General features: G+C 41.0%; 2 protein-coding genes across 3 annotated transcripts in view; one reads left to right on the forward strand and one right to left on the reverse strand.

The window, feature by feature from the left end:
• The window catches only part of MOCS1 (molybdenum cofactor synthesis 1), a 140,966-nt gene that overhangs the window by 65,741 nt on the left and 48,306 nt on the right, over positions 1-26,919 (forward strand). The window lies entirely within an intron of this gene.
• Positions 1-26,919, reverse strand: part of DAAM2 (dishevelled associated activator of morphogenesis 2) — a 202,508-nt gene that overhangs the window by 15,344 nt on the left and 160,245 nt on the right. For both annotated transcript variants that reach the window (XM_082047969.1, XM_082047970.1), the window contains 7 exons: positions 21,187-21,294; positions 14,634-14,740; positions 5,842-5,926; positions 4,166-4,272; positions 3,385-3,473; positions 2,479-2,647; positions 614-721 (listed from right to left, as the gene is read on the reverse strand). In XM_082047969.1, coding sequence (XP_081904095.1) covers positions 614-721; positions 2,479-2,647; positions 3,385-3,473; positions 4,166-4,272; positions 5,842-5,926; positions 14,634-14,740; positions 21,187-21,294 — 773 coding nt within the window. The remainder of the gene's footprint in view (positions 1-613; positions 722-2,478; positions 2,648-3,384; positions 3,474-4,165; positions 4,273-5,841; positions 5,927-14,633; positions 14,741-21,186; positions 21,295-26,919) is intronic.

Below are 26,919 nucleotides of genomic sequence, written 5' to 3' on the forward strand. Positions count from 1 at the left end.
AGAAACGAGGGGAGGGGGTCTGTCAATGCTCTGTGCTGCTTTTTGTATGAGATGTAAGATGAGGCAGACCCTACTCGCCTGTGGTCACACTGAAGACGGGGATTTTCCTGGGAAGAAGATGGAGGGTTGCCCTCAGAACATCTGGCCTGTGAGACGAGCCTGACCCTCCAGCAAGGAGTGTATGGCATATGGCCAGCTTGCAATAATCCACTGACACATACACAAGGACCCCAGCTTTAGCACACACATTGCTGGGATCTCAGATTATCTCTACATATGTTTCTTGAACCAGTTAACTACTAAATCCCATTAGCACTATATTTACGTGTGATTTTTGTCTTTCTCACAGTCCAAACATTGTTTTTTCCATCTGCATTTCTACCATACAGTAGTCCTTGCAAGCTTACATTGTAACTGAGCATATAACTCCACTGTTAATGCTAATACATGATTCCCTAGACACAAGTGTTGTACTGAATTTCTGCTCATCATATAAAAAAAAAAAAAGCTTTTTCTAGGACTTGCATGAAAACAAATACTTTTCATTTCCAGGTAACTGATAATCATTACGTTAACAGAAATCAGTGGGAACTAGCAATAGCACTGGACTTACTTGACTTTTGCTGCTTCTGGAAGATGCTGCAACTCAGACTGAATATCTAGGATATCTGGATAATTCTTTTCAAAGATCATAATTAAGTAGTGCAACAGTGTAATGTTCCTAAAAGAAAAAAAAAAATAGAGGTGAAATGAGAAAGAATATAGTCATGAGAAGGAAAAGGATGGTAGAAGGATTGTGACAAATCAGTGAAAAATATTTGGGTAGGAAATGTGCTTGAATGAACAAAATGAACAATGTATCAACAGTTAGCAGCTCTGTTACTGAAACAAAAGTATCACAGACTGCAATGAAAATTAATTAGCCCTTTATGAACTATCCTTCCTAAACCCTCAAGCAATATATTGTGGCTTGATTTATTCTGGAAACACCAGCATGCTTCCTTCCATCTGTTTAGATGCTGTAGAAGAAAACTTTGTAAGACAGTATAGTGTTTGACCCCAGATACTTCAGAGAATTAACAACTAACAGTATTAAAGTGACATTAACTTGTAAGGGAGAAGTGAGTTGTTCTCAGCAGGGACATGGAAAAAAACCTGAGTTAACTAGGATGAGGAAAAGGTTCCTGAAGATTAAAGAAGCTGCAGAGGAAACTCCTATAGTAATGAAACAGCCATACCTATGAGTAGTGGTCAGGCTCACTACTGCAAAAGCGATGGCAGCTCAAGTAGGAGTAGACAGAAATGAGATGCATGAGAGGTGCAGGAGAAGGTTTAAGAAAATTTGTAAAGTAAATGATGAATATTGCATAAGTGAATTTTGCATGTAGAGAGAACAGCCAGCCATAACAGCTACTTGAGGTGGGTGTTATGTGGTTAACTGACAGGCAAGACAGCAGATGGCCACTGCTTCACACAGACTAGAGCCTGCGAACTGGTGAGAGAACAGAATCTGCACAGGACATTTAATATATGGAAAATAAAGCCAAGCTACATTAAGGCAAAAAAAATGGTCAACACTAGCTACACAAGTGTTAGCCTTGGAATACGGAAAGGACATTGTGGCCGTCAAAACAGAGCTCTGTTAGCTCAAACTCTATTAGGTAGGGATGAATTTCCCATGGCTTCTTACTGCCATTATTCATTCTGTCACAGCCTGAAGTCATTTCCCCACAACCATGGCCTCAGCAAGTCAAGGAAGGTACAAGTTAGTAAGAACCAGTATAGGAGATCTCCAAGGAAAACCTTAGTGCTGCTGGAGCCCAAGAGTGGTAATGTCTCCCAGTCACAGCTGGATTAATTTCTAGAACCAATACGGGGATGTGGGACAAAACGTGGGGTAGCACTATAAAGACCTGCAGCCCATGTCCATAAACAGTAAGCTCCACCTTCCCAAAACCAGCTTAATTGCTCTAGATACAACCAGGCCCAGTCTCTGGGAACTATGCCTTGTGTTTCCATTATTGGTGTAGGTAGAGAGTCAGCTTATGACAGTCCTGCATTGGAAACATCTGCCATGTTTCACAGGAGACATAAAACTGTGGTCAGTTTTTTTGTGTTTTCTTTTTTGCAAAACCATAGCCATAAAACTTTGGTAGAAAGGGCAAATTCCATAGAAATCATCCTCCCCTCAAACTTATTTTAGCTATTTGCGAAATACTACATTTTCTCATCTTTGCATAGTGTTGCAGAAACACAATCCAACAACAGATGTGCGTTATCCAAAGAAACAGCAGAATTTGAGTGCTGTGTTAATAGCTGGTCTTAACTGCTGCAGAATGTTCTGGAGTGGAAAACACTACTTAAATGCCAAATAAGACATTATTTTAAATGGTCTACAAAGCTAAAAACACACAAACCCCACTATCATTTCTATGATAAGAGATTCAGCAGCAGAGCATTTATGGCCTTCTAGCCTACCTGTCTATGCTGGATTTGGTGTCTGCAATTTTGTTCAGGCTGGAGACTTTGAAGCCATATGCACTTCCCCTTTGGCCCTTGTTCATGTAGTTCCCAAAGGCCAGAACTACCTCCAGGAGTTGCCTCAAACGCTTGCTTCGGATGAGTTCTTTGGATGCCAGAAGAATGGCTTAAAGAAAAAAAGTAGAAAGAAAGAAAAAAAAAAAAAAAGGAACAGCTTAATACACAGTGGCTGTTTTTAACATGCTTGGTCCCATAATTTGAAGTACGCTAAAATGCCCATCTATCGCCCAGCAAATTCTGCAATACAGTCTGTGTGTGCACTGTCCTTCCTGCACCTGCATGCCCAGAATCAGGACAATTGGAAGGAAGATGCACCACATCCAGTCTGTAGGATGTTCCTCTGAACCCAGGAGCAAGGCTCTTCTCCTGGACCTCACACTCTAACAGCACAGCCAGCAAGAACAGGGGGAGGGCCTGAGTTTCTCTGAAAATGCAGAATAGTGTACATTCACCTCTTCTCTGTGATAACCGTGGATGTGGCACTCCTTTTAAGTTACATGTTCCCAGAATACCACCCTCCTGTCCCATGGAAGGGGAAGGTGCAAGGACTCGGCGGTGAGAAGGGAAGGCTGACCTGCACAGAAAAGCCATGAAAGCTTTTGGCAGCTCAGCACAGCCTGATAGCACACTGTCACATCTGTCGTATCACATTTACAGTGTAGCAATCATGAAACTGACTTCATTAAGTCAAAGGGTGCAAGAAGAGTATCTGACAGAATTTGTTGCTCAGCACATGACATGCCTTGGACTCAGTGGCTCTACAATCACAGCACACATGTAAAAGCACCTCCCTTGACCTTCCCTGCCCCTTTACCCAACTCTCAGCGAAAGCTTTAACCATACCTTCCACTTTCGGCTTCGCTTCTGCCAGTCTCTCTGGAAACTTCTTCTTAAAGAATAATGCTTGCAGCCGCTGCTGATAGTGGTCAATCCTGCATGAAGGGTAGAGGAAAGCCAACACTGAACTGGAACTGTATTTTGAAGCCCAGGGTCAGTATGCTGCCTACATAAATCCTATGCATGGGATTATGGACATAGTTCAAACGGTTAACACTACATAATCAACCTTGTTATGAAAATCAAGGACCTCAAGGCATGTTTGGATCACAACCGAAAATGAACTGGAAGAACTCCCATTACTCTCAAAATATGAGAGTCATAGGAGATGCCAGCTGCATCTCAATTAGCAGAACAAGATGCTAATCCTGATCAGGATTGTAGCAAACTTGGAACAAGAAGGAAGGTCAGAGTATGAGGAGATGGGATAGTTGAATGGAAAAAGGGATCTACGTGAAATCCCGACCCAGGGTTACACTACATCTGATAGTTGGAACTGAATTACTATTTATGTGAACAGGTTTCGGCAGAGGAGGCAGATTTCTGCTTGTCATCAGAAGACTGGTTCTTACATGACAGCACGGAGAGTGCTTATCGTCAGTAAAAAGTTTGTGTAATGAACGGAAACATTTGTAACATTCGTGAGCTTCTGGCAAATGAAGGGTATAATGCTGGCTCACAATCTCTCGCACATTCCCCCTCAGTGCCAGATGATCCATTTTCAATAACAATTACAGCTGCTTCCAAGAAGGCCTCAGTGCACTTTCCCATAATGTATCAAACAGACCTGCTCATTTCAAAGAGAAAACGATCCGCCCGGGCCATGCGCTCGATTTCGTGTTTATGCTCCTCCAACAGGTCAGTGTCGCTCTTTTCAGGAACAAACTTCAGCAGCTGGAGTGGCAGATACAAACCAAACACTGAGATGAGAGCTCCAGGGAAAAGGAGAGAGGGACAGAGAGGCACAAATAAAAACCCCAATGGAGAGAGGGCCCTCAGATTTCTCTGCTGCCATGGGGAAGCATTACATTGACTCAGCTGTGTGACCGTAACTTCAAAAAAGTGCAGCTGTGGCTACAAAACTGACCTTTTTTAAACCTTTGTGTGCTGTTCTGTCTTTATCCCTCACTGACCCCATTAGATTAATTTTTAATTCTATGGGGAATTTCCCATTTCTAAATCCTAAAGGCCAAGTGCTACAGCAAGTTACCCAAGCGGAAGTACAGAAAGAACTTTGATTCCCACAGCATTACTCGGAGTTTAGATTGGTGTGAGAGCAGGATGTGTCCCACTCAGCGTGAAGTACCCATCATGCCTATCCTGGAGTACATACAAAGCCTCATCTATCTCCCTCTTGGGTCTGCCCTACTCTACCGAAACAATAAACAATAACCAAATGACTGGATATGTGTCTGACACTGGCTGCTATTCATATGCTGACATTAAAAGCTCATATTTTGACAGATTTTTGTCATATCTGGTGGTAGTTGTGCCTTAGTATGATTATAACTATTGCCATGCACACAGTCTCAGCGTATACCCACAAAAGCTGCTCATAAGGCATATCAAGCTCTTTGCTTTTTTCCATTTTTTGATATTTTATCCCACTCCCCAGAAATGCAATATTCAAAGGTGTGGAGCATCAGAAGCTTGCAGTGACTTCTAGAGCAGCTGTGAGCATTCAGATAGCATGACAAGTAAGCTATAAATTTCCAAAATGGAAAAGCTTTTTGTACACGATTAAATACTGTGACTGCACACAGAGAAGGAATCACATTTATCAGGCAGTTCAGAATTACAACATTTTGCACACTCCTAAGGAACTTCATTATATGCATCTTTGGTCAAAGCATCATATTTCACCCTCTATAAATGGGGAAGGTAGGGAAATGGTGGTTTAATTTTTTTTTTTTTTTTTTTCCCCACAAGCTATGCAGTGAACCAGCTGCAGGCAACAGAAGCCTCTGATTCATTTTCTAACCATTCTAGTAAGAATGTGAGATCCCTTCTGCTCCTGGGTCTCACCATTGACCTACATAGCCTGGTTCATGACATTTCCCAATCGAAAAGCTGCATGCTGAGAAAAGAGATTAAGAAAAAGAAAATAAAAAAGAAAAAAAAGAACAACAAAAATAATCAACAGTATAAAGAAGAGATGGAAAAATTGTGGGAAAGTCACAGGTCAGAAGAGGGGATGTGAAACAAAACCTCATACCAACTCTAATCATACATACTTTGCATCAAGAAGAGAAAACTGTTATGAAGTCAACCTCATACAAATAGAGTTACATGAGAAAGGTATATCTGACAACATCAGGAAAAATATTCTTCTCATGCTCCCCTATGCAGCTCTGCTGACACGATAGGGCCAAATTCAGATCTGCAGACATACATCCGCTTTAGGTGAAAAAAAGGCAGTGAAGGATTTAAAAATGAGATGTATCTGACTGCAATCTTCCTCACCTGCTCAAGCATGTCTTTTGCTAGGTCTTCTTGTTCATCCATCTTCAAGATTGCTTGTCTGATTTCTTCATTAGACAGCTTCAGCCTTTCAACAGTATCAACATTGTACCATTAGTGTAAAGCCGAAATGATTCAGACAATTCACAAAGTAGGAAACATGAAAAGCTGCACTAAAAAGGCACAAGAGAACCATAGGAAGTTCTACTATGAAACTGCTATTCTAGAGTGTTCAGTAAGATGAACAAATCAGTTCCAAACATCGAGATTTTAGAGATCATACATTTTCATCCTCTTCAGCTAATCAAACACATATCAAAAACTAGATGGTGATTAAGGACAATCAGGTTCTGAAGCTTCCAGCTTCCCCCATTTCAGATAGTTCCCTCATCAAGTTCTCTTGCTGTAGTAAAAACTCTCAAATCCATGTTACTTGTGACTGTGAACCCATGTGACAGCCCAGCTTGTGAATATTATAGTATCTCCCAGAGTAACAAGTAACAGGACTGACCTTTCCCTTACAGATCTGAGAAAAGGGTTTATTGGAAGAAGACTGTGCTAGGCAAGATCACACTGTCAGCAGTCACAGTTGAAGAAGGAATTGACAATATCTACCTATTGATGTTTCGTATCCAACATGAAAAACCTCTGAAAACAAAAGTTTATTAATATTTTCTCAGGCATTACAACACACTCTCCTTCCCACCTACTCTTGTCCATCTGTGTGCAACAAGTAGGGGTCATCAGTTACAATAAAACACAGAATCAATAAAAAAATATCTCAAGGTGTCCACTTGAAATCTGAGGCAGACCAGGAGGAGTCAAATCTGTGATTATTGAGAGGCTGTTTGATAGTTTACGTGAAATGAACTTGGTGGTTCTCAGTGCAGATGTCCATGAAGAAGTACACAACTGACAAATTCTACACCACCACCCACAATCCATGACACCCTCATCAGTCATTTCAGAAGACTAGAGGAGGACCAAATGAACCATAACAGAACGGCTATCCACAAGAAAATCTCAATTTTTGGACTGAAACAGGAAAGTGTGAAAAGAAATATTTGAGGGGTGAAGGCTGTAGTCTCCATGGGCCTTCTATGATCAATATAATTAATTAAGAGCAGAAAGAGAAAATGCAAATATAAATGAGAGACAGGCTGATGCATGAGGCAGAATGTTTTTGTCTTCAGTGCAAAGAAATTCCATGTTGAAATGTCACATTGCTATTGCCATTTGAATAGAATCATATTTTTGGAATAGAGTAAAAGCAAAACAAAGAGCTTTATTTTTACAGACAGGAAATATTACTAAATCTAAGAAACTTAAAACATTTTAATATTGCCCAACATAACCAGCAGCTGGAAACTAGAGTATGAATCAGCAGACATTCAAAAGCTTTTAAATATTACACCTCTGAACTAATTGCTTTCACTCTTTTCCTAGCTGCTTATCATGTCTGCTTTGACAAGGAGGGCAAACTGATACCAGTTAAGTAAGATAAAGCTACTGAATTTCCAGAAAAACTACATGATTGGCCCACGCTTGGATGAGGTATAAGGATTAGAAGTTTTACAATGAAAGGTCTGGAAACTTTTTACTTTAAGTCATCAGTTTGGCCCGAGATCAAAACAACAACCTTCAGTACATGGGGTTCTGCATAAAGCTCTACAGTCTCAATCAGAAAACTGAAGGGTTTCTTTTGGCTTCAATAATAATGAATTGTAAAGTCCTTGGTTGTGTGACCCTGAACTGATCAAGCCCTGTGAGCACATGATGGCTGTGAAGCGTCTTGGTGGGTGTGGGCCTGGTTCCTAGCAGACACATATACACATGCCCAGACAACTCGGTGCCTGTAGTTTTTGAAGTGCTACATTTTGCTGGTTATTTTTCATTTAGAGAGAACCTTTACATTTTCCAGAATCTGGAGTCTGCAGATGAGTTGTGCCTTATGACACAGGCATGAAGTCCACCACAGGGGATGCAATAAGCCAACCCATGAACACCAGGGTGTTTTTTTTTTTGTTGTTGCTACTTTCACTGAAGATTAAAAAAATGAGGGCGAGTTTCATGTTTTTTCCACTAAAATAACTGGAGCATTTACTACACTGACCGCCCCATTACACAACGCAAGCACCTCTGTGTGTGTTTTGGGATGCAGTAAACAGGAGCAAATAGACAGGTCTGAGGTACCTCAACAACACAGAAGGTGTAGTGCATATTATTGCTGATCTTGTTGTTCTCTCCAGGAGCCCCAAAACCTCAGAATCCAAGCTTCTCTGTTTGCTGCCATTCATCAGCACTAAATACACTTGAAACATCTTCTGTTAAAAAATAATTGAGAGCTCCAGGGACAGACAGTTGTGTAAACACTTTCATTTCTTGGATGTTTCTGTGCCCTGCCATCAGCAGAAAAACATCTGGCTTGAATGGTTTAGCCCACAGTAGAGAGAAGCAGAAACCTTGCCAGCTCCCTGTAGAGAAGCAGTTTAACTTAGTCACTTACAGGCCTCTAACGGGGTCAGGGTACCTGCGGGTGGGTAGCCTCAATTATTACCAATCCAATTACAAATACAAAAGGATTTATGGCAAAACAATCTTACTCTTCCAAAGTAGTCTTGTTCCTCTTCTGGGGCAGGATGCATGTCAAAAGCTGTAAGCACCAAATGCACAAAACAAGGATCTTTCCACTTAAAAATTGGCTGAATAAGTGGCCAAAGAATTGTTAATCAAGTGCTTCTTCTTGTATTTTCAAAACTCATGCCCAGCCATGCAGTAGATCTTAAAGATGTACAGTGGTAATGTGAAACAGATGTGCTGTTTTTAAACAGAAACAGGTGAACTGATTAAAGAGGAACCTAAAGCAGATGCGTAAAATCTTTCCATTTAGAACAGAATAGAGGCATCCCTCAGAGCCTAAAACTCCTACGGGACAGACAGCAAATTAAAGTGGAATTATGGCCCAAAAATTTACACTACAGAAATTACATTTCAGTATCTATTGGAAAGTCTGCAATGACTTTCTTCCAAGCTTTGCAGATCCAGGCACTCTTCCCCCAGCTGCTGAAGACAACTCAATTCAGAACACCATATGATTTAAGCTGTATTCTTTCTCCCTTATGCTTCACCAAATCAGGCATCCTGGCATCAGAACTCGGGGAGTAAATGTGACCAGAAGAAAACACAGTGCCTCTTTCCTTGGCTGCTGCACATTCATTCATAGCACAGATACTGGCTCTTTTTGTTCAACAGCAGCCTGACTAGTCGGATGAGGAAGGAAAAGGATCTTTACTGAGAATACTCCCTCCTTCTTCCCTCACCCATACATCTGGTGGCAGCATATGGAAGTCCAACTGCTTGAGTCATCTTCAAGAAATGTCAAAGCTCAACAAGTACCACATAACTTCTGATATGGTACTTAGCCTGCCTCCCTCTATCCCCTCCGGCTTCATAAATAATCTCTATTGACTCTGCAGAGTAATTCATCACTAATCTCCCCAGGACACCTCGGCTGATTTAACACCAGCTTCACATACAGACATCAAGTGGTTTATTGTTTCGTCCTCTTGGAGAAAGCCAGAAGCCTGATTCTAAACATGCCTGGGAGACATGTTGCAGTTTTACATCAGCTTCCTTTACAGACATCCAGTGCTCACTCACTTTTTCTCCTCAAATATACTAATTGATTTAACTCACAGAAACCTCCTCCTTTCACTCCTCCCTCCCATGGATCAAAGCAGAATACTTGTTGCTCATTAACTATCTCTCCCCCTGCCCAGAGAAAAAAGTGAGCTATTTCATGGCCCGTTCCTTGGATTTGTTTAGATTTTGAGAAAGAAGCATGCTTGCCTGCTATAAGAGAACCTGGTGTTTCATTGCAGCTCCCATACCACAAGGATCACAATCCTACTCTTCCTTTTACCTTAGAGAAGGGGACTAATTATCCTGTATCAAGGCCATTTTCTAATTCAAAATGAAATGAACCATAGTGTTTCCAAAAGATGCCAGCAGTTGTAGTTGTGACAGTGAGAGACACTGACTGATACTTAGCTGCATCCGAAGACCAGTTTGTATAGCTCACCTCAATCTTAGCTTTTACTGACTGAGACTTCTCCATCTCCACAACTCATTTCGCACAGGCTACTTGTCAATTCACTCCCAAACTCTGTGACCGGGACATAAGCCTTCTCTGCCTCCTGAGCTCTCCTAAGGCTCTGTACAACTGCCAAGCTGCAGGCTGTTAAATACCTATGTTTTGGGAATAGTCATTATCACTACCCCATAAAGGCAGGAAAAGGAGATGTTTCCCTGCTCTCAGAAGTGGCATTCAGGTGTCAGACAGGTCTAACTGTGTATTTACCCAGAAGACAGAAAGATGCAGCCACTCTTTTCACATCCTCTTAACTGCCAACTCATCTCATCAGTGAAGAAGACAATGCCTTAATCTTTTGGGGACAACAACTGGGAAATTTTACCAGATACATCTTGCACCATTGTATCAACGTGTTGTGAAAAAAACCCCACCAATGCTTTTTCAGCACTTCACTGTAAAAGTATTCTGCCAAGTGCATAAAGAAACAGGCTTCTTTTTTATTTTCCTCTTTCAGCAAAAGCTCATGAATGACCAGTTTCCTACCAAGAAGGATCTCAGGATGGCTGTCTTTCTGAGACAAGCAGAGCAAAGCAGGGCCAAACATGGGAATTCCCAAATTACAGTGACCTATTGATGAGGCAGTGGTTCATCTTTTATCACAACCCCACATATTGGTTCCTAGTTGTGATCTAAGACAGAATGGCACCAACTGACATGTTTGGTTTAACCTTGGGGCTTATTATACTCAGAATAGCAAGCAAACCCATTTGTTATGGACCTTAACTTTATAACAGAAAATGTCTCCAGGAACCCAGGAGGCATGGTTTATTGTGTCCGGTTTTTAAAGACACCATATGGAAGAACTGAACTGGTGAATCCAATAAGTTGTTTCTGTAACAAGATAGGATCTGAACCCCAAAATATTGTACTGCTTGGAATCTTCCTTGAAATAAGGGTGAACACTGTCTTTTTACATGGTAGAAAGCCACCCAGGGACTAGGGGCGCAGCAGAGATGGTACAAGGAGACTGACATTGGGAGAATAGCTTGACCTCTTAATGTCTGAACTGAAAGGGATTAGAAGCACTGAGGCACAGTTATGTGAGAAAAATACTCAGTCTCTTTAGTATTCTGGTTGGAAGTGCTGCACAAGTCCCTTTTCTTCTTCTTTATTGGTAGATATTTGAATCAACAATCATGAAAGCCACAAATATCTGGTAAAGCTGCTTGTTAGTATCTATCTACTGTCATATTCACATTTAAAACTATTTTTGTGTAGGCAGATTTTGCCTTGTACTACTGTTTTTTTGACACTTTGCTAGTGCTCCTACTGCCTCTTGAGAAGGCTACTGCTGACTAGCTGGGCCACAAGAATAACAAACACACCTCAGAAGAACACTGACATAAAGATTTTGCTGGAATTAATGCAAAATAAATTGCACAAAAAAAGTTTCATAAGTATCCAGCCTTCTTCTGAGCAGAGTGTCTGCTAGAACTGGACGGCTCCAGAATATTTCACAGAGCAAGGCAGTAAGAGATACATGTTTTAGATATGTTCTGCAAGAACATTTAAAGATATGGTACAACAAAAAGACTAGAGCAGCAGAAATACTACCTATTACTAAAGTAACAGAGGCAGGGGGGACCCATACTGATGACAAAGGCTGGAGAAATTTCCAGCTGCTAGGTGAAAACTGGGAAACACAGGGACCTTGGAAAACTCTTCTGACAGTAAATCTCCAGCCCGGTAGAAACTGAAGACATCAGGAAATTCAGGACGGATAGGAGATTTCCAGTGTGACAGAAATAACTGTATGTTGGAAACACCATTAAGAAAGCCAGAAATTAATCTGGTAGGCACCTGGACTCACATCAGGCAGATGGTTCCATGTCCTGGTTGAATCATGGTCTGCTGGAAATACTGTGGGATAAACTGATCTTGTGCCTATACAAACCTCTACAGCTGTCCTATGGGACAGAGTTTCATTTTGGACCCATCTGACTCTATTAAACAAGGACAATTACATCCTTCCACTGCAGGAGAAGAGAAAGATGCTGCTATCAAGTAGTTTAAATAGAGCATTTTAAATGAAAATAGAGGTGAGAGTGGGGAGGAAGGCTTACAAATCTGTTATCTGTCAGCAAAAATCAGCTAGCAATTCAATTTTAATCTCTTTTCAGTCTACCATGCCCCAGTCTCTCTGCAAAAGAAAGCAAGAGACATCTATTTCTCACTCTAGCTAGGTTTTGGGTTGTTGGACCATATGAAATATGAGCTCTGCCTGACCCCTTCTAACACAGTGTTAGTAAAACAAAAACATTTGAGTAGTAGAGGGAAAGAAAACCCAACCCATGCAGCTATTTTACTTTAAAGGGCAAGACAGTTTAGTGTAAACAAAGGGGGAATAAACTACAGGGATATATGCACAGTAAGATTCAATTGGAAACAGCTGTTGGCAGATACTGTGGCAACCTGAAAACTGGAGCTGCAGCTCAGGGTTGCACAAACTCTCTTTGTTTGTCACCAGTTTTAAACCCCCTCTTGTTGCACTTGTGCGCACACCCACATGCACACAAGTAAGGTGCACTGTAGGAGCAGCAAGGGCATGGCAGCCACCAGAGATTATTTGTCTGAGAGTGTCTCTCCTTCAGCATTTAATCTAAAGGAGGAAGAAGCAGAGTAACGAAAAAAAGTGCAAAGGGGTCATAAAACCCTTTCAATTATTGTCCGCAGCCAATCCTCCCAATTGCTGTCTTTAATAATAGAACCATATAAGCACAAAGAGCAGAAAAAGGCATGAATGTAGAGGTGCCATTTTAGTGTCCAAATATTTTTTTCTTTTCCAGTTGCATTTAAAAGGGAAGTTTGCAGAGGAATAGCAATTCTGGACCAAGTTGTAAGATATTTCTGATATCCTGGGGTAACACTCTCTGTTGCAAACATTAAATGATCAAGCCAGTGACAGCTCTGGTGACTGGTGTTTCCCATAGTGCAGCACAGTGAAGTTAACAGAGCACAGCACAAACTGGCAAGCTCAATCTCCAAATCTCTATTATCCACATTAGGTCTGCTAACAGTAAGACCAGGATATTTCCTAGTGGAGAAACTGACAGTCACAAAAGACAGCTTTTTGCCTCTGCGTTGAGTCCAGACTAACAGCTTGAGATAGACTGGCTTCATGGCAAACCTGGAGAGAACACGTTGTGTACCCTGAAGTGCTTACAACTGAAGGCATTGAAGTTCATGCTTCAATGCCATTTTGCTGGAGGTAGCAGAAGGGAAGACAAACCACAGAGACTGTCTTTTCTCTCTCTCACTATTTAGAGATGATTCCTCTCAGGTAAGAATGGGCCAGACTTGCACAGCAGAAGAGGTGAATGGTGAAAAACATGTACTTCTGCCATCCACACAGCTTTTATTTCGGAAATAGAAAATTTTTACAAATAAATATCTAGTGTCATACCAAGTCATGAGCCGCCTTCCTGGATCCTCCTTAGCCCAGCCACCTGCACACATTATGTTACCACTTCTAGGAAATGTTCCACATGCTTACATGAGTTAATCTGAACCCCAGACACAACCTTAGCAGGTCTGTCAAACAGCATGAAAAATCCTGTTGCCCCTATGCCTCCCCATTCCTCTGCCCCAGCCTGCAGTCAGCTGCCAACACCAGCAAAGATATATGTTGGCAACGTCTGCAGGGAGAGAAATGTAAGCCTGCCCTCATGGCTGTTTTGGATGGTGGGGGTCCTGCTGACATGCTGGCTAATGCCACAAAAGTAGCATAATGAGAGCCTCCATGGGTTTCACTAAGCAATGGAAAGAACTCACTCCAGTCCTGGTGGTCTGGCTGCAACTTTGCTCTTAACTATTAGCTTGCTAGAGCAGACAAGCAATCACATCCATGTGGACTTGCATTTTCTACTGATCAATAGAACAGTTTCATTGCTCAATTTTGCCACAGCTTTCCCAGGTTCTCTCTCCAGGCCTGTTGTGCCTTCTCTGATAGGAAAGGCAACTTTCTTAGGTGGATCAGTGTCTGCACAAGTTTGATATTTAGTGACAGACATCCAGCCCAGTACTCATGTTGGTAGAAAGACATGAAAAGCATATAGAGGGCCCTAATGTCACAGCATTTAAAGATATTAGTCATTGCAGGAGCATGCAAAGGCAACTCCTGTCTTGCAAAACCTAATTTATGAATAAAAGACCTAACTCTTGAATATATATTCTTACATTTACCACTCTTCTTACCAAGAATCAAAAATGACAAAGATGAATGTCACTCTCAGCTCTGTTGTATTGAAGGGAGATGATAAGAGCAACATTTAGAAAGAAACATACGGAACAGAGACAAACGACGTACACAGAGCTGGGAGACACATCACGCAGAATTAAGTGCAAGCACTGCCCGAGAGCTGCTTTCATCTGCCTAGAAGTACTGATGGTTATCTAGTGATGAGTCTTCAGATACATTCTGCTGTCTATCTGTTTAATACAGAAAACGCATGTATGCATATGCTTATTAAGTCAGTTAACACTTCAAAGAGAAGTGCTTTTCTGACACCGCAAGAGAGGTTTCTCTGAAGCTCTGCAGGTATTAGACAGCAGGTCTAGTTGGGAAAAGAAACATGTCCATTTGTTTAATTCCATCCCCTCTTGCCTCTGCATTGACCGTACTCTGTGAGCTTAGCACACTTACTTGGAAAGGAGAATGACACAATTCTGTGCCCTCCGGCCGTCAATCACAGAGAGCTCTTTCACCTTTCGTGTGGAGAGGTAAAGGTCTTCTGTTGAACCCATCTCTTTCTGCATATAATTGAAAAGGGAGGGAAAACAATCAGCGTTATGTTTCTCACCCAAGACTGATAGACTTCACTGAGTGTAATTAGTAAAACCCATCCCACCCTAGGAAAATCCACCCCCATGGTGAGAAAAGGAGACAAGAGGGGCAGGAAACATGTAGTTAGGCCCTCTATTAATAGACAAAGAGAAGTCACTCATTATCACCTATGAGATCATCTTTTATTCCAAATACTGGACCTGATTCTGACCCGCTAGATCAACTCTACCAACAGTTACTATGTTAATGTGCAAAACTGACATGACAGGGAAATCAGGCACATTATGGTAAAGCCCACTGGTGTCACAGCATCTCATTCAGCAGATGCCTCTTGCAGGGACTACACAGCATTTTTGAAAGGCTGCAGCACAATCAGGAAAAATCCTTCCATCATCTCTTAAGGCTGCCACTGGATCAGTCCAATCCATATTATATGTGAGATACAAACAGTAGGTCAAGATGGCATTTATCTTACCAGACATGTCTTATCAAATGGTCAACATCTACATCTGGACTAGCCTTTCTTTTTTAAAAATTATGTAATACCTTTGATCATACAGAAACCTCCTTTTTTCGAAGTTTTTTGTATATCCCCATTGCCAAAAAAAAAAAAAAGGAAAATCCCCATCCAAAATTTTTGTTACAGCACACAGAGAGAAACTATTTGCAAACCCAGTCTGACCATCCAGAAGTCTCTGTTTCCTTGTCCTGCCTACACACCAGAGCCATGGGATTTCTGTAGTTACTGTAGTTCTGTAGTTACTTCGAGTATCTTTTAACACCATTCCTTAAAGGGAAGTAGAGGTAATATCAAATGGTTTTAATCCTGGATAATAGCTCTTCAGTTAAACAACAGAGAAGAGGGAATTCTTAACAGGACAGTTTTTGTTTTCCCTGCTAACTGCTGGTGGAACCTCTTCAAAATGCCTTTCCACGTTATACATACTGTCATGCCTTGAGATTTGCAGATTTACCAGTATAATCTTTGAACAAACCCATTAAATTAGCGATGTGACTTCTTTCTTAGGACACAACAGCAAGCATGCTGCATGCTGCATCAGAACATCAAGCCCAGTAACCTGTTCCTGAGAGTGGTCAACAGCAGAAACCCCGGGAAAGGTGTAAGATCATGGCAAGCCCACAGTGGTGCATCCCAGAATCACTCCCAGAACTCAAGGTTCTGCAGCTCAGGGCTTACTTATATCAGCGTGACTAATCCACTCCAAGAAATTTTGACGCCCAAATATTTGAGAGTTAAATGTTAATCATAGATTCATATTGCTAGTTGTCATTTGAGCTCTTGGTACAAAAGTTGTGTTGCTCCTGGATGTGCAAAGGGTTCATACAGCCACATCCAAATGTGCTACAGTAAGCCACCACCAGTACCAAGTGTCATTTATAAGCAGGTACAACACCTTAGCTGAAGACGTGCACATGATAGTTCTGCTGGATATGCCCAAAGTGTCTAGCTTGACAGAAAAAAATTACAACATTACTCGATACATCAGATAGTGTCTCTAGAAAAGGAAAAACTGGGCATTAAGCAAGTTGGTTATTTCTAAGAGAATAGCTAACAATGCCAAGAAGCAGGGGACCTCAGTATAATATGGCATGTAGAGATGTTGAAGTTTTCCTGAGTTTCCTCAGTTTGCGGGGAGGAAGACAGGGAAACGGGGAGATAGGCAGCTGTTGAAGGCAAGAAAGGTACTTTTTGGTGCATGCTCTTGTTTTAAAAGCTTCACTGTCCCTCACCAGCTAAAGTTTGCAGACAAGCACACCTGGTTAGTGCTAACCAGCACCCATCCCAAGGGAAAAAACAAATTATTTCAAGGTTTGGCTGCGTATGTGGGGTGGGAGTTTGGACAGCTTCCCCTAAAGAAATGCAGCAGTGATTGGTATAGTTGTCACCATGCCATTTCCAGTTCCCCAACCCACAAAGTTCAACACAGATGAGTAACTTGAACTATTTAGACTCCTTGTGACCACGTAGTGGGCTAGTCTCATCTAAAAATATATACTCTTCAACTCATATTGAGGAGAGAGATATTTATAGATACTTTGAGCTGTGTGTAAACAAAAGCAGATGAAGCCTCAGGTTTTACCGAAGCCAGATTGCAAGCTCAGCTGAAAGAAAACAGATTGCATATGGACTATCTGCATTTTCTCAGACACAGAAAAAGAGGAGCAAGGGGGCAGTAGTGACTAGCTTTTGTGAGACAGGCCAAGCACACAAGACTAGCTGGAGCTGTTGCCAACCTGACAGACAAGATCCCTGAGTTTTATCCCATCATTCTTTACCAACTTTACCAACTGGCATAACATTATGTTATATGCTTCAAAGAGTATTTCAGATTTGAGATTTTAATTGCAAATTCAAAAATCAACTAATATTTCAGTGCTGTGATGACTAGACATGTGGAATGTGTTCATCATACTGCTGCCCTGTTTCAAATCCAGTTTGGTTTTGGTTAGCTGCAGAACTTGTGGTCTGGTACCACAGCAGTACCTTAGGTTCTAGTAATTATCAACACTTTAGGGAACTATTTTTACCATATTGACTTGTTTCATGGTGTGCTCTGCCATGATAAAAGCCAGTAAATAGCCCAGAGCTGAGTATTAGACTCACACAGTGGCAGAGGTCCCAACCACACTTTCCAAATACAGCTCCCAGAGCACTCATGGTGAGGACCACTTTCTTCTGAAGGCACCGGAGAAACTTGTGATGATGTCTAAATAAGCCTTTTCTAAAAGCATTGCTCTTCCAAAAGTATTGCCAAGAATTTTGCTTAAGATGATGAATAAGTTGAGAGGTGGCCAGTTTGAAGACATGTGGGCAGTCTGATATCTCCGCTTCATCTAAACACCATTTCAGTCTTTCCCTGAACTTTCTGAGGGTTTCAGCTGTCTGAAATGAAGTAAGTTTTCCTCCAGTCTAACCCTTTTGCTCCTCAGCTGGCACAAATCCTTCAGCCCAACCAAAGTGCTTTCTGGTTCTACAGAAATGAAGATTTTCTTTGTCAGAAACCCTGTGGTTAGTGAATATGCATGTAGACTTCAGTACTGTCCAAAGCAGATGGACGACAGATAGGAACAGTGGGAGTGAAGGCTCCCTGAGAGATTCTTTTGTTTTCCACTAGGACGACTAGTACTTTGGGTAAGGAAGAGTTCATATTCACATTCTACTTTGCCCCTGGTCTTTTTCTCACAGAAAACGGGACTACAGACACCAGCAGAAACCACAGTGAGGTTATAGTTCAGTGAAAGAACAGGAACTACTTCCTATCACAGAGCTAATACAAGTAAAGGAATTTTTTTTACCACCTTCCCCACCCAGAAAGCAGATGTGCAGGGGCATATGAAAGAGTAGCATGAGTCATGACCCCATAAGGGCATGGTGCAGGACTTCACCTTCCTACACATCGTGAGAGGATCAGGAGGCAGACAGTGATACTCACCTGCTTACAGGAGGAGGGGTTAGTTAGCAGGTCCTATAAGGCAGCAGCCCCAGATAACAAAGAAGGAAACATGCCAAAAATTAGTCACAGAGAAAGATATCAAGTTTAACAGGGCAGTTGAATTTAGACACACACTGTTTTCTAAGAGAATAAAATGCTTAGCAAGTAATACTGGCCCACATGGTTCAAAGGTATTTCAGCATTTCTTTGCATATTTTAAATCAGCAGATGTTGGGGAACTAAGAGTTCTAGGTCTTTTCTGAAAAGAATAAATTCAGTCTGCAAAGTATAAATCTCTTAGGTCTTGAAACATTAACTGGGATAATGCTTAAATACCTATATAAATCTAGTCTGAAGCCTTATTGAAAGAACGGGCAAGGTTAAAACTTGAGGGTCAGTTCTCCTCTCCTGAAGCACAAGCACAATTTGCCATCATTAGTAACAATTAATTTCAATGGAACATTATACCCCTTAACAACCTATAGCCAAGTGTTTTAAAAACACTCTGTAACCACCAAAAGAAGTCTGACAGCGCTACTGATAGCACTACTAATAGATACCAACTATTTCTCAACATATTCCACACTCCAGGAAAACACCAGATATTCTGAACCAAAAGGTCACTATTGCATAGTAAGATTGGAGCAAGGTCAAAAGACAAGTGTAAAAATTCTTGGTCCAACATTTTGTACACTGGACAATTCTGCTTTCTCTCATGGCTACCAAAAACAATACACTGGGCTTGAGAGAGGAGAAGAGACCCTTTGTCATTAAAAAAATAAAGAAGAAAGAAAAGCTGTTCAATGTAAATGAAACTGGAAAAAAATATGAAGATCATGTTAATAACAGCAAAGAAAGAAATGTCTTTATCTCTACTCATTCAACATTTCAGATGCAAAAGAGCAGGGCTTTGCACTGACATTTTTCTTTACAGACATTTGGATAAAGTTTAAAAGTCACAAACCCAGGGTAAACACATACTTGGCCAGAGTGGAGTATTTGCACAATTAAAAGAGGAGAAAAGGCTAAGTGTGAATCAACTGGAAAAGTTCTCATAAGATTTTGATTCAAGAGCAATTTTGGTTCCCTGGTCTTTAAGAAACAAAAAAAAAAGGGGGGGGGGCGGGAAGGAAATTGACAAGGACTTGTAGATTGGAATCCGACTCACACTGGAGTGAGCATGGATGAAAAGTAAAGTAATAACAATGGAATATTTAAGAGGAAAAAACAAAACATAACCAAAAAAACCCCACGAAAAACACACACACAAAAAAAAAAACAAAACCAAAATCCAAAACCAAACAAAACAAAAAACAGAAACCTTAAACCCTCAACAAAAGCTGGAAGAGCAGCTATACACTAAATATACAAAATTAAAAGTAACTTACATAAGTGATACTCTATTGTCTTGAACGACTGCCATGAAGTGTGTTTAATGAGGGTGGAAGAGACCTGTTTTGAGACCCATGGAGGTCACTCTGAGATTATGTCTCTATTCCAGGGGCAGGGGTAAGGCTCAGGTTAGTTTACGTTTGAATAAACCATGCTGCTTGTCAGTGATTGGTAACAGGGCCATAAATATTAAAATTCTACCTGAGAGTAGGCAGACCAGGACAGCTTTGGCTTTGCATTTGGGGGCCCAAAGGAAGAAAAGGCTTTGCAAGGTCATTTCTAGAGAGGAAGCTGCAATGTTTGTTCCTGAAACATTGGAATGGCACCTTGATGCTGCAATGGCTATTCATGTGCACAGGTGACAGTTTGGCTACTCGCGAGACAACTTGGAGCTCACCACCATAGCTAAGCTGTTGACACAGGATCTAAATCCAGTCTCATAACATCACTGAAGTTTCATGTGAAGTTTCTTTCCCTCTGTGAACTAAGTTCTTGTTTCAGGGAATGAGAGGAAAGAGAGATGAACTGACTGAAACAGCAACAGCTATTTGCAGGAGCAGAATGAGAAATGAAATCTCATCATACGAGCGGTATCGTTACATTCTTCACAGTTCAAGTTGGGATGCTTATTTAAGTGGCTGTGAGCTAGTAAATCAGAAGAGTTATTCATGATTTTTATCACATTAGATAGAAAAAATGAAAGAGAGAAAGGAACAGATGGAAAGTCCAAAGACAAGGGGTTTGTTTGCTAATTTTAAGGTACTGAATAAGTTAATTACAATGACAATGAAGTAATCATCACTGTAAGGCTTAATCATAAAGGCTGTTTATGGCAAACATGTGTATGTCTTTTCCTAAAACTTCAAAGCAATAATACAGTTCTACCGAGTACAAAAGACTGAATTTCTCCAAACATATTCCAAAAGAAAAGGAAAGCTGGAGAAGTTCGGGGTGCGTAAGTAAAATCCCTCTCCTTCTAAATCTCATTCAGCAGAGATGGACAACTTGAAGGTGACTTGCTTTCCAACAAAAAGAGGAGGGGGAAAAAAGATATTCTAATAAATGGCTGCTTTTAAAGTATGCTGTTTGTGTTACAATCCGTAATTCAGACAGTTTCTGTCACCTAGCCAGGTGGGTTGGTTAGCTGCTTAAGTAAAAACAGACCAAGTGAAAGACAGATAATTTGGTCACCTTGCTCATTGGTCAGGCAACTACAGACTTTTTCTCTGAAAGAATGGGAGAAATAGAAAGATGGATATCAAGCAGGAATGTAAAGCTCAGGAGTTTCTGGAAGCCAGTGGCTGCTGAGATCAAATAGAGCATTACCTGTTGGGAGCTGTTGTCTCTGAGAGCTGCCCATTAGTATGGAGTATGTTGACAACAGAAGGTTATACTCTACCCCACATGCCCTCCCCACTTCTTTTGGTCTTGTGATTTTTTGAGCAGTGTAGAGTAGCAAATGATGCAGCCTGACTCCAGGTGGACAAGGGTCCAGATCACTGTCACGTGTTCTTTCCTTCTCCAGAAATTTAAGGAAGACAAGGTGTGGAAGAGTTCACCCCTACCTGGTGTCTCTGATACGCAGAGAACATCTTTTCAAAATCTTCTAGATCCAGCACCTTGAATGCCTTCAAATCATCAATCTCATTCCAGATTGTGCCAGGAATCCTCTCCTGAAAGAAAAAGTCATCTTTTAATGAGACAGCAAAAGCTTTAAGCTAAGAACATCCAAACTCATTTGAACAGATCATTCTTTCCTGCTCACTGGCAATGTTCCTGTGTACTACTCCTGTCGTTTTAGAGAGCATGCTTTGTTTCAAGAGTCAAAGGAGAAAAAAGCAAAAAACAAACAAACAAGCAAACAAACAAAAACCCCACGTTGTGTGCTTTTTGGATTTTTTTTAAACTTACTGAGTAATTTGTATTTTTCATCACAGCAAGCCTCTGATGAAAGGGCACATTCCAAGACTAGCAGATCACATCTCAAGCAATATCCATGATCCCACAGTATGTTTACTTTCAAGGGTGGCCATCTGTCTAACTCAAATGGTTATGGTCATGCTGAAAGAAGTGCTACCATCATGAGGACAAAGCTTAGGAAGGGCACTGATGCATGACAGTCCCCAGTCACGTCTTCCCTTCTGCAACTTTTGCCAGGTTCTGTTGTAAACCCCAAAGGGTGTGTGGTTTTCATTCTGCCTGCCTGTGAAAGTAGTTTAAGACTTTATTTTACTTGACTTTTAAGGCTCTGAGTCTTGGAAGTCTAATTGTTTCCTATTACACGATCTCCCCTGTCTACATGAGTTCTTTGTTGACTCAGATAGATACAGACTATACACAGATCTTTGAAGGAGCATCATCCACACAACTGGAAATGTTCACAGTCCATGTGACGCATTATCCCAAATGCCAGGGAATGCTAGCTGTCTGGTAGATGATCAGCATGCAAGGAGGTAGGCATAGACTCCTCCTCCAACTTTGCTGTCTACCAGTCCTGGACCAAATAAGCTCTCATAGCACATGAATTAACTAATCAGCAGTTATCCAAAACTAGGAGAAAGCCTTGGGCTCTCCTGCTGACATTCTTAGGACAGATGTCCTTGTTGACAAAGAGGACACAAAGAGTGATCTACCTTCACCTTCCTACTGACCATTAAGGTGCATGCTGTGTGGTACAAGTTTTTGGCAATTACCCATTCAGAAAAGGAAAACCTGCTCTTCACACCTAACAACACTACCTTTCAGTTCATTTAGTTAATGAATTGTACATTTATTTTACTTTATTAACTGGAAAACTGAGGAAGGCATTGATTAAAAGAAAAAAGAAAAGGACAGAAGGTACTGTAAAGAGACCTAAGCAAACCCCAGGAGATGAAGAGCTAGCAGAACACTGATGCAGAGAAAGCCAGGAACAGCAAGTAATAGCAACGAGACCCTCACAGAGGCTCCAGCTCCGAAGTACCCAACTTGTACCTACACAGCAAAACACGTTAACACTTCATTATTGGAACTAATTAGGAACAGGCTCTACTTCCCATTCACAGTCATCAAAGGAATGAGGGAAATGTGCTAAGCCACAAGGCTCAAGGAGCAAGGAAAAACACCTGATGTGAGCATGAAATGAGGGGGGAAATAAAAGTGTGAAGTGTTCTGGAGGGAATTCTTGGCAAGGCAGACACTGTGGAGGAAAACCAACACCCTTTCTCCAGAGGCAGCATGTGAGTGCCTGAGAGCAAGGAGGGGTTTCTGCAGTGCTATTTACAGTAAGACCATATACTACATGGGAGCAGCACCCATCCCTGAACAGGCTCACCAATAATACCATTATATCGTTCCTTGCAATCAGCGTGTTTCTTCTTTCTAGAGTAGGAAAAACATCACAACCCTATGACTGTAACATGACAAACGAGTTTGGGAGGCTCATCTCAACCAAAGGAGTAGGAGACAAAGTTAATTTTCATTTTATCCTAACCCTGGACTCTACAGCCAATCCTAGCCAGAAGTATCCAGGCAGAGCATTCATTCTCATTCAATTTCCAGGCTGGCTTTATAAACCTTGAATTATAAATCCTGAGGGATGCATTTGAAAAGCAGAGCAGTTCTCCAAGTTCCTCACTGTTTCAGATTGTCCAACCAAACACTGAAATGCAATAATATTTCTTGACAGGAGCCAGTGGAACATGACTTCAGGAGCAGTCCTTTGAGTCATCACTGGGATGAAGCCCTGACAACACCAGAAAGCTATAAGCTGTGTTTGGCAAAAGGCTGTTACTCAGGAGACAGATATGAGTCTTGCCCATCTACCTGTCCATCTGCAAAACTCCCAGTGGGTCTGAAGTTTCCCCATAAATAGCAAGAAAAGTGAAAACGTGCTACAGAATGGGCTAGTCTGAATGAATTTCAGAGGTGCCAGAACAGGCAGTTCTGAGACTCATAAAGGGATCACAGAAAGTAATTCTTATTCATACTTTCCCAGAAAAACAACTCAAGGAAGTGAAAATGATTCTCATTTCAAATCAGATTCATTTTAAGATCCAGGCTGAGTCTAGTCCTGTACAGGATGGTTTGTATGCTACTTGTAGCAGAAAGAGAAATGTCAAAGCAGCACCCATTGCTATGGTGTGCACAAACAGAACTTTGACCCAGGAAACAGTTTTAGTACTTAAAATCCAAATGGGCTAATCCAGTCAAAGAAAAAAACAAGGCAGGCAGAGGTATAAACAAGCTTTGCTACACAAAACACTTGCCATGGGGCTGTCCTTTCTATTTCTACCCTAAGTTCTGCCTTTGAAAACTTTCATGTTGCTGCCAGATAATTTCCTAAACTGAGCTCTGCTACTCAGTTACGGATTAACTGGCTGATAGTTCCTTGTCATCAGCCAGAGAGACTGAGTGTTTTAAGAGAAACAGACTTGCATAATGTGGTTGCTACGATAAATGATTTCCTCAGCACCATAAAAAATATTTATGGTCCCTAAATAGCAATTTAAAAATAAAGTAAATTCTTTGCTTCTTTTCTTTACTTCTTTTTTACTTCTTCTCTCTCTTAACCAAAAAAAAAAAAAAAAAAAAAAAAGTCACTTCATCTGTACCATGCTTTTCTTCCCATATTTCCATATTTGGTTTTATTTATTTATTCATTCTGCAAGTCTTTCAAGATCTGTGGTTCCTCTGCTTTGCAAAGTCTTAGGCCCCTTGGAGAAGCAAATCCTATGAACTACATTTCCCAGAGGCCTCTGGCAAAATGGCAGCACATAGTGCATAAGGAAACATCTGATTACCAGAACAAATATTGGCAAGGCATTTGCTCCATCAAGCTGAGTCTTTGTTATGTTGCATTTCACAATTCGTTCACTGTGGCTGCTGCAGTTATGTCACTCCATCTTTGCAATGAAGCCAAATTTGCTGAGAGACTTAGCAAGATCAGAGAATGATAGTCTTTCATCGAGCTACAAATCCTATCAAGCTGTTCTCTGCTACATCTAACAGATGATTTTATTTACCCTGAAAGACAAAGAGTGATATTCTGCAAGCCACCGATGTCTATCATGCCTCGACAACCTGACAGCACCAGTGAAAACTTCCAGGACTTTGGGAAAGCCTTTTCATTTGTCCTGCATGCCCAGAGAAACCACAGCAACTATGAGTGTCCTGTAAACACCGCAGCAAGCAATCCTGCTTATTAGTAGGTTAATACCTGTAAAATACTAACCATCAGAAAAGTGAAGCGACTTAAAATTTTCCTTCATAATCCTATTATTAATCTGAATAAGGGACACGAACAAAATGCATTTTTCAAATTTCTCTCTTGATGTCAGATTATTTCCTCAGGGTAAGAAAAATCCACTTTGATCAAATTGTATTTCTGGCATGTTTGTTAACTCGGACAGCTATTTTACTTCACTGTAGCACTAGGCACCACCAAGGCTATTATGAGTGTCTTCACACTGAGATTTTGTAGAAATTTTTCCATCAATTTTGAATCTCTGGCAGCAGTCCTGGGGCATTGTTTGACATGATCCTCAGGCTGCATTTAGGAAGAAAGTTACAGAAATCAGAACCATCAATAACTTTACAGAGACTTTAAAACAAAACAAAACAAAACAAAACAGTGTCAGAAAGGATATTTTCTGTTTATGTGATTGTTTATTTTTTTTTGAGGGAGGTTGTTCGTGTGTGTTTTTGTTGTTGTTGTTTTTAAATCCTGTGTGGTATACCTTTCTTCTGAGACAATTTCACCCAGGTCTATTCAGGGCTGGCTAAAGAAAGCCCCTTTCAGATAATTGACTAGAGTTGTTACCAGCCTCACTCTTAATGGGAAAAGCTTCTTCTCCAGCCATAAGATAACAAGCAGTGCAGCTGAACGGTTGGATTTACTCTAATAACTTAAAAAAAAATGGTTATATTTATTAAAGAGGCAATTATATTAATGCATTCTTCCAGTGTGCTTGAAACTAGTCCATCGTTGGGATTAACCATAAATGTCTGGTCCCTGTTTGACCTTGGGTGTTGTGTAAAATTCAAAGTGGGAGAGCAAACTCCACTTGCTGTCCAGAAACAAAGAAAGGAATCTTTCCAGGACATTACAGTGGTTACATTGCAATATCTTTTTCTAAAAAACCAGAGATCCTTGGCACCAGCACTACTATAGTGCTGTATGAATGGAATTCACAGACTATGCTACACTGCTGCATGAATGGACGGTTGCACCAGAACTCAGTCCATCCATGCATCTAAATGGCTTTGCCACTGATTGTCAGCTCACATCAAAGCTAGAATAAAATCTTTAATTCTCAAAGGAAATTATAGTGGGTTGTTGAAGTTTCCTTGTTAGAAGCACGAATACTTTCAAGTCAAACCTTTTTTCATGGTGGCTGTGGGAACCAATTGTCAACTGCTAAGAGTTTCAATATATTCCAACATCCAACACGTAAGTCCTTTCCTCCCAAAGACAACAGGGGAAACAGGGGAAACGACAACGACTGGGAAAAAAGGTGTCATATGAATTGTCCTGGAGAACAGCCTTGATTCTGTTACTGAGAAAGTATATCATGAAGAAATCCCTCTCAGCCAGCCCTGTCCACTTTTCTCTTGGGCTCTGTTGGCTTTCTCTCACTCCCTGAGGCATGCTGCATGGACAGAAAGGGGTTCCCTCTCATGTGGGCTGTCTCAGTCCTGGCATCATCTTCACACTTAGTATAGCTTAGGAGAGGGACTCTGCACCAACTGCTTTGAGAAGAATGGTCTAAAGATTATGCAGAGATACCTTAGAGCTGAATAACATCTTTGACCAGGCTGCAGCCCTAAGTTTGTGTACAGCTCTGTTTTCAACACTGTGTTACAGCACCTTGCTGTGTTGCACGGTGCAAGCATGCCTGTGCTATTTGCTAACTAGAATGGTCTTTTAAAAAAGAAAAACATATACATGGTGTCAAATTTATTTTTCCACAAAATGTTTTTGTGAGGAAAACTTGTACTCACATGAACTGGATGTTAAACACTACCACAAAACACAATAATACTCTGCACACTTCCAGACCTCAGTTTCCCATACTCAAAGACTCAAGATACGCTGCTCCCACCCACCGTACATGTTGTGAGTCTTCATTCATTTGTGTATGGCTACTTGAACAGTTTAGGGGAACACCACAGAATTGCTGAAATGGTAACAAAACACAAGATGAGGCCATCTGACCTCCCTGTAGCTTTGTATTCAGAGGCTTCATAACCATGAGAACAGAGAGAAAGTGCCCAGTACTGAAGCAGGGAATCTAGGATAACTCATGAAGATGGCCAAA

The sequence above is a fragment of the Streptopelia decaocto genome (assembly GCF_964273445.1).
Source record: "Streptopelia decaocto genome assembly, chromosome: 3".
Taxonomy (NCBI): Eukaryota; Metazoa; Chordata; class Aves; order Columbiformes; family Columbidae; genus Streptopelia; species Streptopelia decaocto.